The sequence below is a fragment of the Scomber scombrus genome, chromosome 2, assembly GCF_963691925.1.
Source record: "Scomber scombrus chromosome 2, fScoSco1.1, whole genome shotgun sequence".
NCBI lineage: Eukaryota > Metazoa > Chordata > Actinopteri > Scombriformes > Scombridae > Scomber > Scomber scombrus.
In genome coordinates, this window is record NC_084971.1 from 36,709,450 (window position 1) to 36,729,937 (window position 20,488).

Below are 20,488 nucleotides of genomic sequence, written 5' to 3' on the forward strand. Positions count from 1 at the left end.
AGCTGATAAAATCCTTTCAAAGAATCCGATAGTTTTGTTAAGTAAGAACATTAAAGAATTCACTTCTTACATCCTGAATTAAATAACACATTAATAATCAGTGAGGTATGATAAACAGCGGTTCCCTTAGTTTGTAGTATTAGAGTCCATTAAACATAATCTGCTAATAAGCATTCACTGATATTACAACCCCCCCCCCTCTATGTGTATGATGTTGTATTTGTGTTCATGTTGAGACACAGCTGTGGATTTAATTTGGTCATATGTGAATGTTGCTTTATTGATGAGTTTAAAACAGTTGTATGTTGCAGATGGTTCACAATGGGGCACCAAATGTAAAAATAAGGTTTTATAGCTTTTAATATTTAGCTCATGTTTCTTTCATTTGAGACACAAATTAATGTAAAACAACATGTTATATTTAATTGTAAAAATGTGTAAAACTAAAAATCAGAATCTAGGTTTTTACACATTTTGAACATTGTGTTTTGCATGAATTTCTGTCTCCAATGAAAGAAAAATGAATTAAATATTCAAAATATATCAGATTTAAAACTGTAACTTAATTTTTATATTTGGCGCCACAGATGAACTTTGTGTTTTTAAAGTCGGCTCGTTTGTCTGCAGCTGTTTTAACTTCCTGGAATCAATGAAACACAAACTGCACTTTAGGTCCTTTTACTTCTTATAAAAATATACGACCGGTCCTCAGTGGAGGCTCCATGCAGCAGCTCTCTGCAGGAGGTCATGGTCTTCCTCCTCACTGATAATCACTGAGCTTTAATGATCAGCTGTTTTATTGATCATTGCATGAACTGGCTGCTTTTTGCCCATCGCACCTCTTTTCTGTTTCCTGCTTCCTCATTGTCACGCCTCACCTTCATCCAGGTGACATCACAGACCTACCAGGTAAGCCGCTCAGCTCGTTGCTGTCACTCATGTCTCATCCATTCACCCACATGTTCATGTTGTCTCTGCTGTGGACGTGTTTAACCTCTCGGTGTTGTTGCTGCTGGTGTGTAGAGGCCGAAGTGTCCGGTGAGTATCGGCAGTCGGGATCCTCCTCAGGTCTGGTGTAGTCCTGGTTGTAGCTCGCCTCCCTTCAGAGAACATGTCGACACTAATGAGGACTCACATGAAAACACCAGTTTGTCTCCATTCACACTAAAACAACAGCGTCCGTCATATAAAACTAAACTTATTTTCTAAAATAACGTTTAGAAAAACTGTTAATTCCTCCAGAAATCAAGCGAGCCTCAATTTAAGATAAATTCCATCTTGTTTCCTCCTGAAATGTGTGTGAGCAGCTGCTAGTTGTGCTTTTGTTGTTGTTGAGGTATAACTGACGTCATCGCAGCATTTAGCGAGGATTCAGGTGGAAGAGGAATAAATACCTTATAAGTTCAGACATCCGGCAGGTTATAGAGAAGCTCTGTTCATTAAAAATGGCACCAAAGACTAAAGAAGAACTTTACGAGCTCTGAGACTGAGGTCCGGCTCTCAGAAACAGATCAACAGAAACACAGATTACTCTTTAATGTAAGTGGTGAAATTAAAGGTCCAGAGAAAATGACTCTTGCTGTGAACTCTGTCTCAGCTGTAAACACAGAGATAAAAATGAGATGATTTGACATTTAACGTTTCGCTGAGTGAGCCAAAAATTTAATGAATAAAAGTAAATAACAAAATACTCAGTTTGCATTGTGGTAAAGTAACTGTGGACACGTTAAATTTAGTTTCAGCTGTTAATATTTATATTGTAAGCTTGCATTATGTCATAGTTTCAATTTAAATGACTGAATGCCGAACGTGTCAAATATTACTTTATTACTAAAGTAATATTGGTACAAACAGGGTAATGTCAACATGATTAGGTATAATTTATATAGAATAGAGTGATGAATGGGACTCAATCCATCAGTCAACAGCAGAGTTTTATTGCTTTGAACGGCAGGTTGGTTTATACGTGACGACAGGTCTGACTTTGGGCTGGTTTAAAGGTGCAGTGTGTAGAACGTAGAAGCATCTAATAGAACAGACTTGGTTGAAATGAATCATATTCATAACTATGTTTTCATTAGTGTATTATCCCATGAGACTAAGAAGTGTTCTATGAAGGTAAAGAATGAATACATATATCTACATAGGGATCAGGTGCCCTTCCACAGAGCCCGCCATGTTGCACTGCCATGTTTCTTTGGTTTCCTAGAATGAGCAAACCACCATGGACTAGAGAGGGCCTTTAGTATTCTTTCTGAGTTTCGCAGCCATCGTAGGTTCTCCTGCTTCATTTGAAGTGGAAGGAGCGGTGTGGCACCAAGGGAAGCTCAACTAACAATCTCTCAAAGGAAGGCAATAGCATTCACTTCACTGCTGGCTAGGAGATTGGTCCTATTTAATTGGATAAAGGTAACACCGCCATCTCATAAACGATGGGGAGAAGAGGTGATGGCACACCTGAAATTAGAACGTCTTAGATTTACTGTACCAAGAAATTCTCCAGGGTCTGGCAGCCCTTTATTTCCTATTTTGAACATGAGTTTCCACTTGCTCCAACATAACTGGCAGCTTTTTAACATCTTTTAAAACTTGTTTTTTTTTTGTTTTTTTATCTTTTTTTTATTTTATTTTTTTTATTTTTTATTTTTATCATTATTTTTAATTTTTTTTAATTTTTTATGTTTTATTATTTTATTATTTTATTTTTATTGTTTTTAATACACATATTTTATCTTCTATCCTGTTTATGTAATTATTTTCACCCAAGTGTGTCTGGACCACGTAGGTGGTGGGTGTGTCTGATATTAGTATGGTATGTCTTGTTACTGTTTAGTCCTGTACTTGAGTTCTGTTGTCTCTGTATGAATGGGATGCTTGTTGTTTGAACAGAAAATTCAATATAAACACTTTGATTATTGAAGTGGAAGGACGGCTATTCAGTTGATTACAATCTGAGATCTCACTGCTAGATGCCACTAAGTCATACACACTGATCCTTTAGGTCGAGCTTCAACTGGATTGAATCAGGCTAGGTCAACTTAAATATGAGTCCCATGAGAAAATGGTGAATGCAGCAAATTCTTGTAGATCTCTTTTACGTTATATAAGAACAAGTCTGTGCGTACGAGTGTTTCATGCATGAGGCTCTGTGTCTGTAAATACCTGCAAATTACGTAGAAAGCATCCAGGAATTTGACCTGTTAAATAAAACGTTATCAAGGTTTTTCTGTCTGCGCAGGAAGGAAAAGACGTGAGAACATTAGTGCGGATGGAAAACTTAAATGAGTGTTTTCATGTTTCTCCTCATTAATGTGAGCAAGGCGTTAGAGAACGTAAAGCCAGTCAGGAACGAGCCTTGCTTAGAACCTTTTCATCCGCATGTTAAACTAGCCGAGCTGGTTCCTGTTTGTGTCTGTTCGTCGTCAGAAGTTCTGATAGAAGCTGGACTTGGATCTGTGGTTCTGATGCTGATGATTTTATTGCATGAATGTTATATTAACCCTTTACAGCCATGATCACATCTGGACAGAATGAATGTTACTGTAGATATTCATCATCTCCATCATGAAGTTTATTTATAGAGCAGATTTAACCCTCCGGTCGTCCTCCCGGGTCAAATTGACCCCGTCTGGTTTGACTGTTCCTTCTTTCCTCCCTTCCTTACCCTAACCCTTCCTCCCAATTTCCTTATTTCCTTCCCTCCTTCCTTCCTTTCTTCCTTCCTTCCATCCTTCCTTCCTCCCTCCCTCTTTCCTTCCCTTCCTCCCTTCCTTCCTTCCTTCCTCCCTCCCTCCCTCCTTCTTTCCTTCCCTCCTTCCTTCCTTCCTCCCTCCCTCCTTCTTTCGTTCCTTCCTCCCTTCCTCCTTCTTTCGTTCCTTCCTCCCTTCCTCTTTTCCTTTCTCCCTTCCTCCCTCCTTCCTTTTTTCCTCCCTCTGTCCTTCCTTCCTTCCTTCCTTCCTCCCTCCTTTCCTTCCTTCTTCCTCCCTTCCTTCATCCTTTCCTTTCCTTCTTCCTCCCTTCCTTCCTTGACTCGAGGACAACAGGAGGGTTAATACATCAGTGATGTTAATTATACAGAAAATAAGTAGGTAGAATATAAAAGACAAATCAGAAGCAGTTGTAAAAAGATCTTCTTTAATTTAAGGTGATGATTGGTGGAGAAGCCCTGACTGTGAATGTAAACTGTTCCATAGTCATTGATCACCTTTTGGACTTTGGTCCAGGTCAGGTAACTGATCAGAAGATCCGATGAAACGTAGAGAAGAGATTAAGAGATGTAAACTGGTGGCGCTCAGTCAGCGCTTCAGAAACAACCAAAATAATCTTAAAATGAATCTCAGAAAGCTTCTAACATCAGACTGTCTAACAGATTTCTTGCATCTTTACAGATCTTTCTTTAAATATAAAAAAATGAAAATGTGAAGTAATATATCACTGAACTCTGTTGCCTGCTGTTTGTTTGACTTTAGACTTCAGAAGAATTGAGTCCTGTGTGATTATGGCTGAAGGTGTTGATACTGTTTGCTGTAAATGTTTGGATCGAACTCTGAATCCCAAACGCAGAACTGCTCTGTTGAACCAGCATGTCAGTACCGGTCCCCTCCTGCCTGAAGCACTGAATGATCCCTGAGTAGATTAAGATCTATCGATTGGTCTACTACCTACTTATGTCTTCCCTTAACTAACAAATCAAAGGCCTTCCCCCTCATTGGTTCCTGTAGTTCAACAGTTCTTTTTCTTCTTGACCCTTTTGTTCCCTCTTTGGTTCCTTGATTCTTTGTTCCATGAACTCTTTGATCCCGTGTGACTCCACTGTTCTGCTGTTCATCTGTTTTTGGTTCCTTGACTACAGTGGCGGCTGGTGACAAAAATGTTTGGGGGGGCGCAGTTTGATGGTTGGTGGTCCTAGGGTTAGTGTCAAATAAGCCGTAGCACCACTTCATACCACAGCAAAAAAATATAAATAAGAAAGAAAAACTAATCTAAAAACAACACAACACACTATAATGTCCCCTGGTTTGTCCCAGTATGATATCTCTGACCCACAGAGAGAGGAATAAAAAATTATAACCAGACATGATAAAATGCCCATTTCACTCACATCACCTAAAGATACCAGCAGTTAAAGCAGAGTTACCAATAAGGTAATATGTTTAAAAAGAGACACCACCTATATTTTAGTTATTGTGTCTTCAGTCCTGATTTCACTGTAATCTGTTAGTTGTTGCAATACCTAAACATGACAATAGATGGCGCATTAAGCACTATACACTGCTGTGATTAGGCATAACTTATTTAACTTATTATAATAATGAAATGTACCCAAATCAACTGTAATAGTCAAAATTACTTCCATCATTTCTTATCCTGCATTTATGCATTTTAGTTTTTTACACTTCATAGTTATGTCTTTTATAAAGTATTTTTTAACACTTTACAAAATTAATAACAGCAATGCAGCTACTACCTGATCTTTTATATGTCCTGTTGGAGCTGCTGGATGCAGCCACTGACTGAATCTATGTTCCTCTTCTGGAGCTTGGCATAGCAGAGGTCTACATGTGGCCAGATGTGGTGAAACAGCTGCAGAAAGAGCTCAGCAATGCTAAGTCTGCTAAAAACAACTTAGCTTCATGCTATTGTCTCGATGGCTGCAGCTTTCTGTTTGATTTTTTTCAGAGAGATGTTTTAGGTCTCGTTCCCCTGTCGTTGTCCACAACGTTTCGGTGCTGACACTTTGAAACAGCAAACAGATAAAGCAATAAAAGGAATAACTCACACTGCATCCAGCTAGCCAGCTCCGTTTATCATAACAGCAGCAGGAGAAACTCTCAGCTCCTCCATCACCTGCTGCTGCTTTATCCTCTTTCTCTCTTCTAGTTAAAGTCTTGTGAAATTATGTTTTTGTAGAGAAATTACCAAATAATCTTCTTTAATTTCAGCGGCTCCACTTTAACGTCATCTCCTGAACCTACCGTCAGCAGGAGTTTGGTTGACAGCAGCTGACGGGAAGGCGTGAATGACAGCCGGAACTGTCCAATCACAGTAGATTAAAAAACATGAAACAACAACAATTCGCTGTCAATAAAAGTGGGCGTGTCCGTGGGAAACGTGACGCAGGCCAATGAGAGAGCAGCATCAGGTCACATGCTTGTCAAAAGTTTGAGGGCTTGCATTGACTTCCATTAGGCCGGCGCCCCACATACAGGAAGTACATATAGAAATTAATAAAATACCATTTGGAATCGATTTATAATGAATGATGACAGGTGCTTAGAGGCTAACAGGACCATCTTGCTAACTAATACCATTTATTTCATAATTATTTAGCATTATCTAATTCATTTATGTTTAATATGTTTAAGTAGATTTTGGCCAGATATTTGATGGGGGCGGCGCCCCAGCGCCCCGCATTGACCGGCCGCCACTGCTTGACTACCTTTTTATACCATAGGTGCTTGATTCCCATGTTCCTCTGGTTCCTCAGGTTCCTCAGGCCCTTGTCTGCTCAGTGCCTTTGGTTCCCCTAAGTGCCTTCAGTAATGTTCCTGGAATCCTCAGTTTCTTAGTCCCTCGATACTGTGGTTCTAAGGTTCCTTGGTCAAAGGGTTCCTCAAACAATTTACTGAGATCATGGCCACTGAAAAGTTTGGGTCATTTGTTCCCCAGTTGCTAAGATTTTAAGGTCCTTGGTTACCCTTGGTCCTTTGGTTCTTTGAATCCTTAGCTACCTACCCTAGATCCTTGGTTCCACAGTATCTGAAGTCTGTGGTTCTCAGGTTCCTTGGACCTATGGACACCTGAACACCTTGGGTCATTGGTTCCACAGTTCCTTGGGTCCTTAGGTCCTGGGCCGCTTGATGCCCTGTCTCCTTGGTTCTTTGGTTCCTATGGTTCTGATCTTTTCTCACAGGTCTCGCCCCATCCATCCATGTGTGGGACGCCATGACCAAGCAGACGCTGTCCATCCTCCGATGTTCTCATGCTAAAGGAGTCGGCTACGTCAACTTCAGTGCCACAGGAAAGCTGCTGCTGTCTGTCGGCGTGGAGCCTGAACACGCCATCACCGTGTGGAGGTGGCAGGAAGGTATCAGAACGTTATTGTACTCTCATATCAGCTAAACTGGTGTCATCACTTATTTTAAAAATGTAGGAGTGCCATGGTGGTCGAGGGGTTAGAGCGCATGCCACATGATCGCAGCGTCCCTGGTTTGAAGGGCCCTATGCTGCAGGTCATTCCCCTCTTTCTCTCCCTGTTTCCTGTCGGAGATATCCACAGTGACCTCTGACCTCTCTCCCAGGCACCAGGGTGACCAGTAAAGGCGGCCACGCTGAGCGGATCTTTGTGGTGGAGTTCAGACCGGACTCTGACACTCAGTTTGTGTCTGTGGGAATCAAACACATCAAGTTCTGGACGCTGGTCGGAGGTTCGCTCATGTACAAGAAAGGCGTGATCGGCGCGGTGGAGGATGGACGCATGCAGACCATGTTGTCTGTGGCCTTTGGTGCCGTAAGATGGATACTGTCATTATTCTTAACATTTTATCAGTGGTGACTTTCTACTTTCCAAAACTTTAGGAACTAACTGTAAAGGGTCACTAAATGCAGTTTCAATTCATTTGTTTTAAGTCATTGTTTGTCTCATGTAGAACAACCTGACATTTACTGGTGCTATAAACGGAGATGTGTACGTCTGGAGGGAGCACTTCCTGGTGCGGGTGGTGGCGAAGGCACACAGTGGTCCGGTCTTCACCATGTACACCACGCTAAGGGACGGACTCATCGTCACCGGGGGGAAGGAACGGCCGTGAGTTACCACAGATCTACGTGCTTCAACCTCGCTGCTGCTTAGAAAGTGATACAAATTCACAAACAAGTGGTTCCTTCATATTCACAGAAGTGTTCGGTTTATTCAGCCTTTCAGCAAATTCAACCTCTGACTGATAAGGAGCTTGTAGGTGAGGATTTTGGTTAGTTGATCTGGATCCTTACTTGCTTCTGTTGTAACAGCTGATAATCTCCTAGTAGTTACCTGGTGGCATATAAGCCCTGTAACTCTGCCAGTCCCTATCAGACCAGATCTGTATGGGCTCAGTATCTGTCAGGGAAAGAATAGAGGGGAGATGTGGGTCTGCTGGGTAAGGGACATGACTAAAGCCCATCCATGTTGGGACCTTCAGCTATAACATCTGCAGGAACCCTGACCTCTGCAAGGGACTGGAGACACAGCACAGCAGTCACCATCTTGATACCACTTATTTTTGTAGCTGACAGTCCCTTAGGAAGATCACTTGGATGAGATTCAAGAGGAAGTATTAGGAGTGAATGTGTGATGTGATTTGATGTGTGATGTTTGTCGGTGTGTTTGCAGCACTAAAGAGGGGGGTGCTGTGAAGCTTTGGGACCAGGAGATGAAGCGCTGCAGAGCGTTTCAGCTGGAAACTGGCCAGGCGGTGGAGAACGTCCGATCTGTCTGCAGAGGGAAGGTACGAGCTAGAGCTGATCTTTAAATTGAAACCCTTAACACAAATGTCTGTTACAACAAACACTGGAAAGCATTAAGTCCATGTGCAATTACTAGTTTTGTAAATGTCCAGTTTGCGGTGTACTGTGGTATCTCTGTATCTGGATTCCTGCCACTTTAAAAACAACTTCAAACATTAAGCCATATCTGTTCCAGGGTAAAATCCTGGTGGGAACCAAAGATGGTGAGATCATCGAGGTTGGAGAGAAGAACGCTGCCTCCAATACGATGATCAACGGACACACTCAAGGAGGGATCTGGGGTTTGGCAACTCACCCTTTCAAAGACGTCTTCATCTCCGCCAGCGATGATGGAACCATCCGAATATGGGACCTCGCTGACAAGGTACCTGTTAGAGGACTGAGGACACTCTGCATTCAGCGTTAATTAGATCAAGAAACACAGTTTGTGCGTTTTGTCTCGCTGTAAAAGAACCGTCCACACCAAGAACGATCACTAGAAATATAGTTTTAAAAATAGTTCTAATTCAAGTGGATGGTGGAGTCCACACCATAATTATAATGACAACATACATAAATGGGTCAAAGACGTATCAGGATTTACAACAACTCAATTGTAGAATAATAAAAACAAGCATATCTAATGCAGTCGTTCAAACATTCAGAATGTTGTGTACCTGAAAATCCATATTATACATGTGAAAGTGATTTTAGGGTTTTTTTCTAGATTAATTGGCCTTAAAAAAAGTCATGTGGTGCGACCATGATTCATCTTGAAATAAATGAATTTACTTAACACGCTTCACATCTTCTTCTTTTTTTTTACAAGTTTTCAGTAATATAAAGTGTTTGGAAACAAAGTATTTGATCTTTTATTTATATAAGATATTTCAAGATGAATCATGGTCGCACCACATGACTTTTCTTTAAGACTTAATCTTGAAAACCCACTAAAATCACTTTCACATTATAATATGAATTTTCAGGTACACAACATTCTGAATGTTTGAACTACTGCATTAGATATGCTGGTTTTTATTATTCTAAAATTGAGTTGTTGAAAATCCTTATACATCATTGACCCACATACATACAGCAGTAACAGGTCATCAATATTCCTTTTCCATTAGCTGCCGACACTGCTGGAATGAGCAGTACATGCTTTGTGTGGATCCTCACATTGTTATAGTTTATCGTGCTTGGTGTGGACGGCCCTGAAGACTGCAGCCTGTTAACTGTCTGCTCACGTTTTATCGTTTTCTGGTAGAAACTACTGAACAAGGTGAGTTTGGGTCATCCTGCCAAGTGCACATGCTACAGCCCCAACGGAGAGATGGTTTCTATCGGCATGGAGAACGGAGAGTTCATCGTCCTGCTGGTCAACTCGCTCACTGTCTGGGGCAAGAAGAGAGACCGCAGCGTCGCCATCCAGGACATACGGTAGGACATCAGGGTTTAACAGATATTAGGACACATAGAAGGATGTAAGGGTTTAACAGATATTAGGACACATAGAAGGATGTAAGGGTTTAACAGGTATTAGGACACATAGAAGGATGTAAGGGTTCAACAGATATTAGGACACATAGAAGGATGTAAGGGTTTAACAGATATTAGGACACATAGAAGGATGTAAGGGTTTAACAGATATTAGGACACATAGAAGGATGTAAGGGTTTAACAGACATTAGGACACATAGAAGGATGTAAGGGTTTAACAGATATTAGGACACATAGAAGGATGTAAGGGTTTAACAGATATCAGGACACATAGAAGGATGTAAGGGTTTAACAGGTATTAGGACACATAGAAGGATGTAAGGGTTTAACAGATATTAGGACACATAGAAGGATGTAAGGGTTTAACAGATATCAGGACACATAGAAGGATGTAAGGGTTTAACAGATATTAGGACACATAGAAGGATGTAAGGGTTTAACAGACATTAGGACACATAGAAGGATGTAAGGGTTTAACAGATATTAGGACACATAGAAGGATGTAAGGGTTTAACAGACATTAGGACACATAGAAGGATGTAAGGGTTTAACGGATATTAAGACACATAGAAGGATGTAAGGGTTTAACAGGTATTAGGACACATAGAAGGATGTAAGGGTTTAACAGGTATTAGGACACATAGAAGGATGTAAGGGTTTAACAGATATCAGGACACATAGAAGGATGTAAGGGTTTAACAGATATTAGGACACATAGAAGGATGTAAGGGTTTAACAGACATTAGGACACATAGAAGGATGTAAGGGTTTAACAGATATTAGGACACATAGAAGGATGTAAGGGTTTAACAGACATTAGGACACATAGAAGGATGTAAGGGTTTAACGGATATTAAGACACATAGAAGGATGTAAGGGTTTAACAGGTATTAGGACACATAGAAGGATGTAAGGGTTTAACAGGTATTAGGACACATAGAAGGATGTAAGGGTTTAACAGACATTAGGACACATAGAAGGATGTAAGGGTTTAACAGATATTAGGACACATAGAAGGATGTAAGGGTTTAACAGATATTAGGACACATAGAAGGATGTAAGGGTTTAACAGATATTAGTACACATAGAAGGATGTAAGGGTTTAACAGATATTAGGACACATAGAAGGATGTAAGGGTTTAACAGGTATTAGGACACATAGAAGGATGTAAGGGTTTAACGGATATTAGGACACATAGAAGGATGTAAGGGTTTAACAGATATAAGGACACATAGAAGGATGTAAGGGTTTAACAGATATTAGGACACATAGAAGGATGTAAGGGTTTAACAGATATTAGGACACATAGAAGGATGTAAGGGTTTAACAGATATTAGGACACATAGAAGGATGTAAGGGTTTAACAGATATTAGGACACATAGAAGGATGTAAGGGTTTAACATATATAAGGACACATAGAAGGATGTAAGGGTTTAACAGATATTAGGACACATTGAAGGATGTAATGGTTTAACAGATATTAGGACACATAGAAGGATGTAAGGGTTTAACAGATATTAGGACACATAGAAGGATGTAAGGGTTTAACAGATATAAGGACACATAGAAGGATGTAAGGGTTTAACAGATATTAGGACACATAGAAGGATGTAAGGGTTTAACAGATATTAGGACACATAGAAGGATGTAAGGGTTTAACAGATATTAGGACACATAGAAGGATGTAAGGGTTTAACAGGTATTAGGACACATAGAAGGATGTAAGGGTTTAACAGATATTAGGACACATAGAAGGATGTAACAGACATTAGGACACATAGAAGGATGTAAGGGTTTAACAGATATAAGGACACATAGAAGGATGTAAGGGTTTAACAGATATTAGGACACATAGAAGGATGTAAGGGTTTAACAGATATTAGGACACATAGAAGGATGTAAGGGTTTAACAGATATTAGGACACATAGAAGGATGTAAGGGTTTAACAGATATTAGGACACATAGAAGGATGTAAGGGTTTAACAGATATTAGGACACATAGAAGGATGTAAGGGTTTAACAGATATTAGGACACATAGAAGGATGTAAGGGTTTAACAGGTATTAGGACACATAGAAGGATGTAAGGGTTTAACAGATATTAGGACACATAGAAGGATGTAAGGGTTTAACAGATATTAGGACACATAGAAGGATGTAAGGGTTTAACGGATATTAGGACACATAGAAGGATGTAAGGGTTTAACAGATATTAGGACACATAGAAGGATGTAAGGGTTTAACAGACATTAGGACACATAGAAGGATGTAAGGGTTTAACAGATATAAGGACACATAGAAGGATGTAAGGGTTTAACAGATATTAGGACACATAGAAGGATGTAAGGGTTTAACAGGTATTAGGACACATAGAAGGATGTAAGGGTTTAACAGGTATTAGGACACATAGAAGGATGTAAGGGTTTAACAGATATCAGGACACATAGAAGGATGTAAGGGTTTAACAGATATAAGGACACATAGAAGGATGTAAGGGTTTAACAGATATTAGGACACATAGAAGGATGTAAGGGTTTAACAGACATTAGGACACATAGAAGGATGTAAGGGTTTAACAGATATTAGGAAACATAGAAGGATGTAAGGGTTTAACAGATATTAGGACACATAGAAGGATGTAAGGGTTTAACAGATATTAGGACACATAGAAGGATGTAAGGGTTTAACAGATATTAGGACACATAGAAGGATGTAAGGGTTTAACAGATATTAGGACACATAGAAGGATGTAAGGGTTTAACAGATATTAGGACACATAGAAGGATGTAAGGGTTTAACAGATATTAGGACACATAGAAGGATGTAAGGGTTTAACAGATATTAGGACACATAGAAGGATGTAAGGGTTTAACAGATATAAGGACACATATAAGGATGTAAGGGTTTAACAGATATAAGGACACATAGAAGGATGTAAGGGTTTAACAGATATTAGGACACATTGAAGGATGTAAGGGTTTAACAGATATTAGGACACATAGAAGGATGTAAGGGTTTAACAGGTATTAGGACACATAGAAGGATGAAAGGGTTTAACAGGTATTAGGACACATAGAAGGATGTAAGGGTTTAACAGATATAAGGAGACATAGAAGGATGTAAGGGTTTAACAGATATCAGGACACATAGAAGGATGTAAGGGTTTAACAGATATCAGAAGACACAGCAGTACATTGTTCTGTACCTGCCTACACACATTTGTAATGAGCTGAACTCTTCGTCCTCTTTGTGGTTTGTGTTTTAGGTTCAGTCCAGATAACCGGTTCCTGGCAGTGGGCTCAGTTGAAAGCGCTGTGGATTTCTACGACCTTTCTCTAGGACCTTCCCTGAACCGGATCGGTTACTGTAAGGACATCCCGGGCTTCGTCATCCAGCTAGACTTCTCTGCTGACAGCAAACACATCCAGGTTAAAAAGACTATAAACCTTCAGTCTCTCTTATTGCATGTTGTTTATGGCCAACGTGCACTGGGTCAGAATCAGTAAAATAACTAATAATTAAAACCTCCCTCATTTCCGTCCCAGGTGTCCACCAGCACCTACACTCGGCAGGTGCACGAAGTTCCTTCTGGGAAGGTCGTCACAGAGCCGCTTGCCATTGAGAGGATCACATGGGCGACCTGGACCAGGTGAGTCTCACTGAGGCTTTCACAGGGTCGGATAAGGCCTCATGTTCAGCGTAGGGAACACAGGACACTTTATTATGTTATACTGTTTACTGAACAGGTAAAATGTGTTACTACAGAACACACTGCCAGGCCCAGGGAACTATGTGATTAGACCCTGAGTTCAGTGTTGTTTCCTCTTGGGTTTTTGCAGCATCCTGGGTGACGAGGTCCTCGGTGTTTGGCCCCGTAACGCTGAGAAGGCCGACGTTAACTGCGCCTGTGTTTCCCACGCTTCCCTCAACCTGGTGACCGGAGACGACTTCGGCCTCATCAAGCTCTTTGATTTCCCGTGCTCGGAAAAATTTGTGAGTTGATTTTATATGATGGTAACTTCTCAGAGTTTGTCTTCAGCAGATAATCTGGTGAAGACAAACACCAGATTATCCTTTCTTCCTTCCTCCTTTCCTTCTTTCTTCCTCCATTCTTTCCATCTTTCCATCTTTCCTTCCTACCTCCACTTCACACGTGTTTGTCTTCTGCAGATAATCTGGTGAAGACAAACACTAGATTATCCTTCCTTCCTTCCTCCTTTCCTTCTTTCTTCCTCCCTTTCATCTTCCCTTCCTTCCTTCCTTCCTTCCATCTTTCCTTCCTTCCACCTTTCCTTCCTTCTTCCTCCCTTCCTTCCATCTTTCCATCTTTCCTTCCTTCCTTCCTTCCTTCCTCCTTTCATTCCTTCTACCCTTCCTTCCATCCTTCCATCTTTTCCTTCCTTCCTTCCATCTTTGCATTCGCACATGTTTGTCTACAGCAGATAATCTGGGATGTCTTCACCTCCTTCTGATTATATTTTACAGGCTAAACACAAGCGTTACTTCGGTCACTCTGCTCACGTGACCAACGTTCGCTTCTCCTGTGATGATAAGTACGTGATCAGTGCCGGCGGCAGTGACTGCAGGTGAGAATAAACCTCTCAGGCTCTGATTCACATCTGAACTGCACAGAAAACCGCTGGAAGGTTTCAGACTGTTGGATTGTAATAAAATCTGTTTCATTCATGTTCCCCTCTGGATAATCTGTATGTGTATTATTGCTAGCGTTTAGTTGAGTTTGTCTAATTCAGGGTTTAAACTACAATATCACAGAGTTTAGATTGTATCTGTAAAAATCATAGACTGTATATAAGAAATGGACGTAACATCCGTGACGTCACCCATTGGTTTGTGATTATCGGATCTGAGCAGCGCCATCTTGAAAGTTTCAGGTGCATGCTGGGAAAAATAAAACAGGTATTCTACTTATATGGGCATCAGGAGGAGCATGAGGCGTCCTCCTGAACCTGTGAACCAATCAACCTGTCAATCACCACGTAGCCACGCCCTAATGCATACCCTGCTTTATCGTCACATATAAAATCAGGGAGGCCAAAATGTCCCAAATGAACATCATACTGCATTGAAGAAGGCTTTAAACTAGCGATTGAGACCATAAACACATTTTGAAAACGTTTACTGAGGTTAGAAATCAAGTGAGAAGTTGGTGAATTCTCCATTGACTTGTATAGAGACGGAAGTCCTTTTGACACCAAAACAGTCGCCCCCTGGTGGCCTTTTGATAGAATGCAGTTTAAGTTACTTCAGCGTTGGCCTCATTTCCAGAGCTCCCCACCTGTGAAAAACATTTCTTTCCTCCCTTCCTTCCATCTGTCCTTCCTCCCTCCCTCCTTCTCTCCTTCTTTCCTTCCTCCCTCCCTCCTTCTTTACGTCCCTCCTTCCTTCCTTCTTCGTTCCTTCCTTCGTCCCTTCCTTCTTTCCTCCCTCCCTCCTTCTTTCCTTCCTTCCTCCCTTCCTCTTTTCCTTTCTCCCTCCCTCTCTCCTTCTTTCTTTCCTCCCTTTCTTCCTTCCGTCCTTTCCTTCCTTCTTCCTCCCTTCCTTGTTCCTTCCTTCCTTCCTCCCTCCTTTCCTTCCTTCCTTCCTTCCTCCCTCCTTTCCTTCCTTCCTTCCTTCCTCCCTCCTTTCCTTCCTTCTTCCTTCCTTCCTTGACTCGAGAACAACAGGAGGGTTAAAGGAAGAAGCCTACAGTTCAGTGAAATGTGACTTCTTGTTTTCTTTGTGGTTCATCAGTGAATATTTACATATAATAGTTTTAGTTCAATGATATTTAACGCTGGTACTTTGTAAATGTAAATGATAATTGGAGAGTCGTGATAGAAGTTTTCGCAGAATTTACTTCAAAACAAATAAAGTGTGAACAGATTTAAACTGATTAATGTCCTCATTAATAATTCATCTGTTTCTTCTTCTGCAGTTTATTTGTGTGGAAATGCCAGTGAATCCTCCACAACCCACAATCCTCCATCGGTCTTCTTTTCTTCTCCTGTGATGCTGCACTCACCTGAAGCTTCAGTCCCTTTACCTGAGAACAGGAACAGGAACTTACCTGTGAGCACCGGCCGGGATCGAACCGTCGCTCTTCGTATGCAGACGATCTCGTTCTATTTATCAGAAAAGATTTTTAAAAAAAGAGAGAAGTGCAGTTTTTCTTTACAGACGTGGTAGCTGTTTCATGTAGCAGTGTCAGTGTCAGTCGGTGCCTTTTCACAAAACTCTGACCAAACATTTGATAAAACCTTATTTATAACTGTGGTGCTATGAAACGTGATCATTTAGGGCTTTTACAAATATGATGAGTACTGTCGTTGTAATGTTTGTTTTTGTATCTCGTACTGTATGATGATGATGATGATGATGATGTAGTTATATTTTATTGCAGTGAGCTGAGCCGTTGCATCAGGCTCCTCGTACAGAACTGATGTAAAATATAGATAATTATAATATTAATAAGGGAAAGATGGATCTTTGTTTGATCCCAGTTATAAAAAATCGAAGGTGTTAAAAAACAAAGAGAAAATAGTTTAAATAAAACTTACAAAAAAAAAAATCTACCTCAAAATACAATGAAGTGAAACTAAATAATAGTAGATAATATTTAAGGTAGAAAATACAGATTTAATAGGATCAAATTTTATTAAGCAGAACTTGAGAGCGTGCGGACGACTGCTAAACATTTCTGTCCACAAGGTGGCGCTGTGAGGATTAAAGGGTAAAACCAACCAAAACACTTATTATAAAAGGATTATTAGACTTAATCAGCTGATGGCCTCCTGCTCTACAGAAACTGTGACCTCCGAAACAGAGATGCTGCTAACCAATATTTTCATAATCAATAATTCACCTGATTATTTTCTCAGTTAATGTTCAACCTTTAACATCAGAAAACAGTAAAAACCCAACATATTAGAATAATTACGATGTTAAACTTTAAACGCTAAAATTGGTGACGAACACAGTACAGTCCATTTCCTGTTGCTGTTTCACAACAAAAGCATCCATTTGATTCTCCTATGCAAAGCTTTTAATGTGAAACAACAGCAGCAGGAACATTATTCATTTATTCATTTATTTATTTATTTATTTATTTATTTATTGTCACATTCATAAATGTTGCTGTAGCGTTTGGACAAATGTCACAAAATCACCCAAAGAAACTCCTTTAAATATGATATGAAATTACAATGTTAGATGATTTATCGTTTAAGGACAATAACAATGTCTGACTGGTGAAAATGAACAAATCATCTTCCAACTTAAACATTTTCACATGTTTTTGTTGAGCTGCCGTCAGTCAGAGGAGTTAATACGAGAAAAATTAAATAATAATAAAATAGTTTATTGTCCTCTTAATGAACTGTAGCACAAACCTAAAGACAACACTCAGACACATGACGTCTGTGTCGTCTCTGATTGGCTGTAAACTGCTGAGAGTTGAGCTTTAGTTTGTTCCTCATGTTTAATTCCTCAGATATTTGGGATCAGCCTGAAAAGTACAAACACTAAACATCGTCTCTGAACAGGAAGTAGTTTTGAAAAAATATGGGGACGATGAGTTTATTTAACTGTATAACAATTAATTCATCAGTGTATAAAACTATTTATTTCCTCACATTTACATCAATGATAATAAAGTCCCAACGTCCTCAAACGTCCTGATTAGCAGTGTCATAGCTTGTTGCTAAAATTAGTCAAATTCCAATCAAACTATAAACATTGTTAAACATAAATAAACAAGTTTGAACCATAACATGTGATCAGGTTTTGTACCTGCTCCACTTTTATCTGGGGATCAGCTGATTGATTTGGTCAAGAAGCCATCTGGTTTCTACACTGATTAATGTATAATGTGCTTTTTTGACCACTAGGTGGCACAAAGAGGTGTTTATGAACGAGGACAACAGGTCAAAGTTCAGCAGAGTGAAGTTTAATGTCGTCCCCATATGAGGAGGCAGGAGGTTAAAGTTGAACCTTCAGAAATAAATCAAACTTTAATGGAGTCTCTTGTTTCCTGGTGGAGCTCCGCAGGGTCCAAACACACTTCCTTCAATCACAGGTTACCATAGCAACAAGAGCGACGCCTCCGCTAGCTAACGTTAAACTTTAAACAGCCTGATGAACACCTGACGAGTCTCTACTGTAATCTACTATTTTTGTACATTACAACATATTACATATTAATTACATATTTTAAAGATATTAAACCATAAATGTGAAGAATTTTATACCCTCAAAAAGAATATCTGACATCCTGAGAATGAAACTGTAGAACTTTTATTTCATTTTGTCCCCGAATGTAAAAGTGTGATAATGTCAGTAAGATGTTTAACTGGTTTCATTTCATTTAACCAAACATGAAAAGATGTTCGCTACTGTTCGAGTGTTGTGAGATAATCTAAAGATCAGTCTTTAATAAAGTGAATTAATGAACCCAGCATGATAACTGTCCTGTTATTAACTATTAATATTATTATTACTGTAACGTCTGAGGTGTAGAGGCTTTTAAAGTCACTCTTCTGTTGACAAAAACTCAGGAACATCTCTTTCAGAGAGGACCAACACACTCCGTTTAGTTAACTTCTTCACACGTTTTATTCAACTAACCACAACGTCGCCCCTAGATGACATCAGCCCTGCACTCAACTCTCCAGACATGACCAGTCGACATATGCTGCATCCAACTCTTACATGCGTCCCCCCTTACAGTAAGAAATGTCCCCATTTCTAAGAACAGAAAGGAATGGCAAACAGTACAAAAAAACAAGGACAGTTGCACTCCAGTACACAGAATACACAGCAGGAAAAGTGTGCATGTTAATAATCAATAAACACAACTGTAAACCACTGTCTGGGTAACCCACAACCAACAGGCAATATAAAATAATAATAAGTACAAGAAAACACAGCAGCAAATCCCACAGGAAAGCATAACAACAATTACACAACAGACACTCTACTTCCCATAAAACACATGGAATCAGAAAACATGAGCATGTATAAAACAATTACTCCAACACATAATCCCTAAAGCGGACAGGGGGTCACGATGACCTACCCACCCGGGAGATCTTAGGAGGGGCAAGTGCCCTTGCAGAGGAATCATCAGAACCAGAACCTGGTTCAAGAACAAAGTCATTGTCTTCGCCAGAGGGGAACACGCCTGCAGGGTTACCAGGCGCAACAGCAATCCCTTCCAAAGTCTTTTGTCTCCTGCTTGCCACACTGTTGTTGACCTTTGTCTGACTAAAAGCAGTGTCCAAGCCCCTGAGGAGAGAACTAGCAAAGTCCTCTGTGGGCCCTTCCCCCGGGCTGCCCTGCACCAGTGGCCACAGCACCACATCCACCGGCGTCCGGGCCTCCCTGCAGTGTGTGAGGAAGTAAGGTGTGAACCCAGTGCTTGAGTGTACACAGGTATTGTAAGCAAAAGCAACCTGCGACAGGAAAGAGTCCCACTCCCCCTCGCACAAAAGGAGCATTTTAGCCAACTGATCGATAAGTGTCCTATTAAATCTCTCCACCATACCATCCGATTTCAGATTGTATGGGGTGGTATGGGTTTTCTTCACACCCAACATCCTGCATAAATGTTTCACCACCTCTGATTCGAACTGTCTCCCCATATCCGTGTGCAGTGTTTCCATCACACCATGTTCCAAAAATAACTCTGAAAGAGACACTCAGCAACTGTGGTGGCCTTCTGATCAGAGATGGCATACAGGTTAACGAACTTAAAGTCCTCAACAACTAAAACATACCGGTTGCCTTTAGATGTGACCGGCAACTAGAGTATGTCGGCTGCGACACGTTGGAAAGTCCTCTCCGCCTGTGAAGTTCTCATAGGGGAATGATGTCGGGGAACTGGGGACTTCCTCCTCTGACAGGCATAACACTGATCGCGCCAAGTTTTAATGTCACTGTACATAGTGGGCCAGTAACATACGCTTCTGGCACGTCCCAAGACCCGTTCATAGGCAAGGTGAGCTGTCAAAGGTGTGCCATGCAGATGTCCCAGGATCTCGGGGACCAAGACAGCAGGGACAACCATTTGTGTAGTCTGCCCCACATTAGACAGCCGCACCACTCTGTGCAACAGTCCATCAATGAAAGTCAGCCAGGGAAACTCATGCCACAGTCTCATTGAACCTCGACTGGCATCTTTCAACCTCCACCTAGGGGGTCTCTGACCAACCTCCAGCGAGGCCAAAACCTGTCCGATGTCAGCGTCACTCTGTTGGAGCTCCCTGACTTAGGAGCCATTGTGTGACAGGGTGTAGATCAAGGCCTGGTCTGCACGAGCCTGGGGGTCAGAAGGCAAAAAGGAGCTGGGGCCTGCTGTAGGGGCCGTGGTGAGGGCGGGAGTCTCTGCGGCTCACACGGTGCTGGGGTCATGGTCCATAATTGTCTGGGTACCTGTGTGCACAAGAGTGTGGGTAGCATCAGAGGTATCACCGTCCTCTAGCTCTGCACTGAGTTCGGGTCTGCGA

General features: G+C 40.9%; 1 protein-coding gene across 3 annotated transcripts in view; it reads left to right on the forward strand.

Moving 5' to 3' along the window:
* Positions 1–16,025, forward strand: part of LOC133999120 (echinoderm microtubule-associated protein-like 6) — a 35,765-nt gene extending 19,740 nt beyond the window's left edge. Inside the window, exons 31-43 of one of the 3 annotated variants that reach the window (XM_062438304.1) lie at positions 889–909; positions 1,024–1,038; positions 6,914–7,087; positions 7,302–7,510; positions 7,650–7,807; positions 8,372–8,486; positions 8,681–8,869; positions 9,752–9,924; positions 13,252–13,414; positions 13,532–13,635; positions 13,826–13,979; positions 14,472–14,572; positions 15,922–16,025. In XM_062438304.1, coding sequence (XP_062294288.1) covers positions 889–909; positions 1,024–1,038; positions 6,914–7,087; positions 7,302–7,510; positions 7,650–7,807; positions 8,372–8,486; positions 8,681–8,869; positions 9,752–9,924; positions 13,252–13,414; positions 13,532–13,635; positions 13,826–13,979; positions 14,472–14,572; positions 15,922–15,946 — 1,601 coding nt within the window. In that variant the 3' untranslated portion in view covers positions 15,947–16,025. The remainder of the gene's footprint in view (positions 1–888; positions 910–1,023; positions 1,039–6,913; positions 7,088–7,301; positions 7,511–7,649; positions 7,808–8,371; positions 8,487–8,680; positions 8,870–9,751; positions 9,925–13,251; positions 13,415–13,531; positions 13,636–13,825; positions 13,980–14,471; positions 14,573–15,921) is intronic. The other 2 variants (XM_062438288.1, XM_062438296.1) reach the window with 2 other exon arrangements.
* Positions 16,026–20,488: the final 4,463 nt, after the last annotated feature.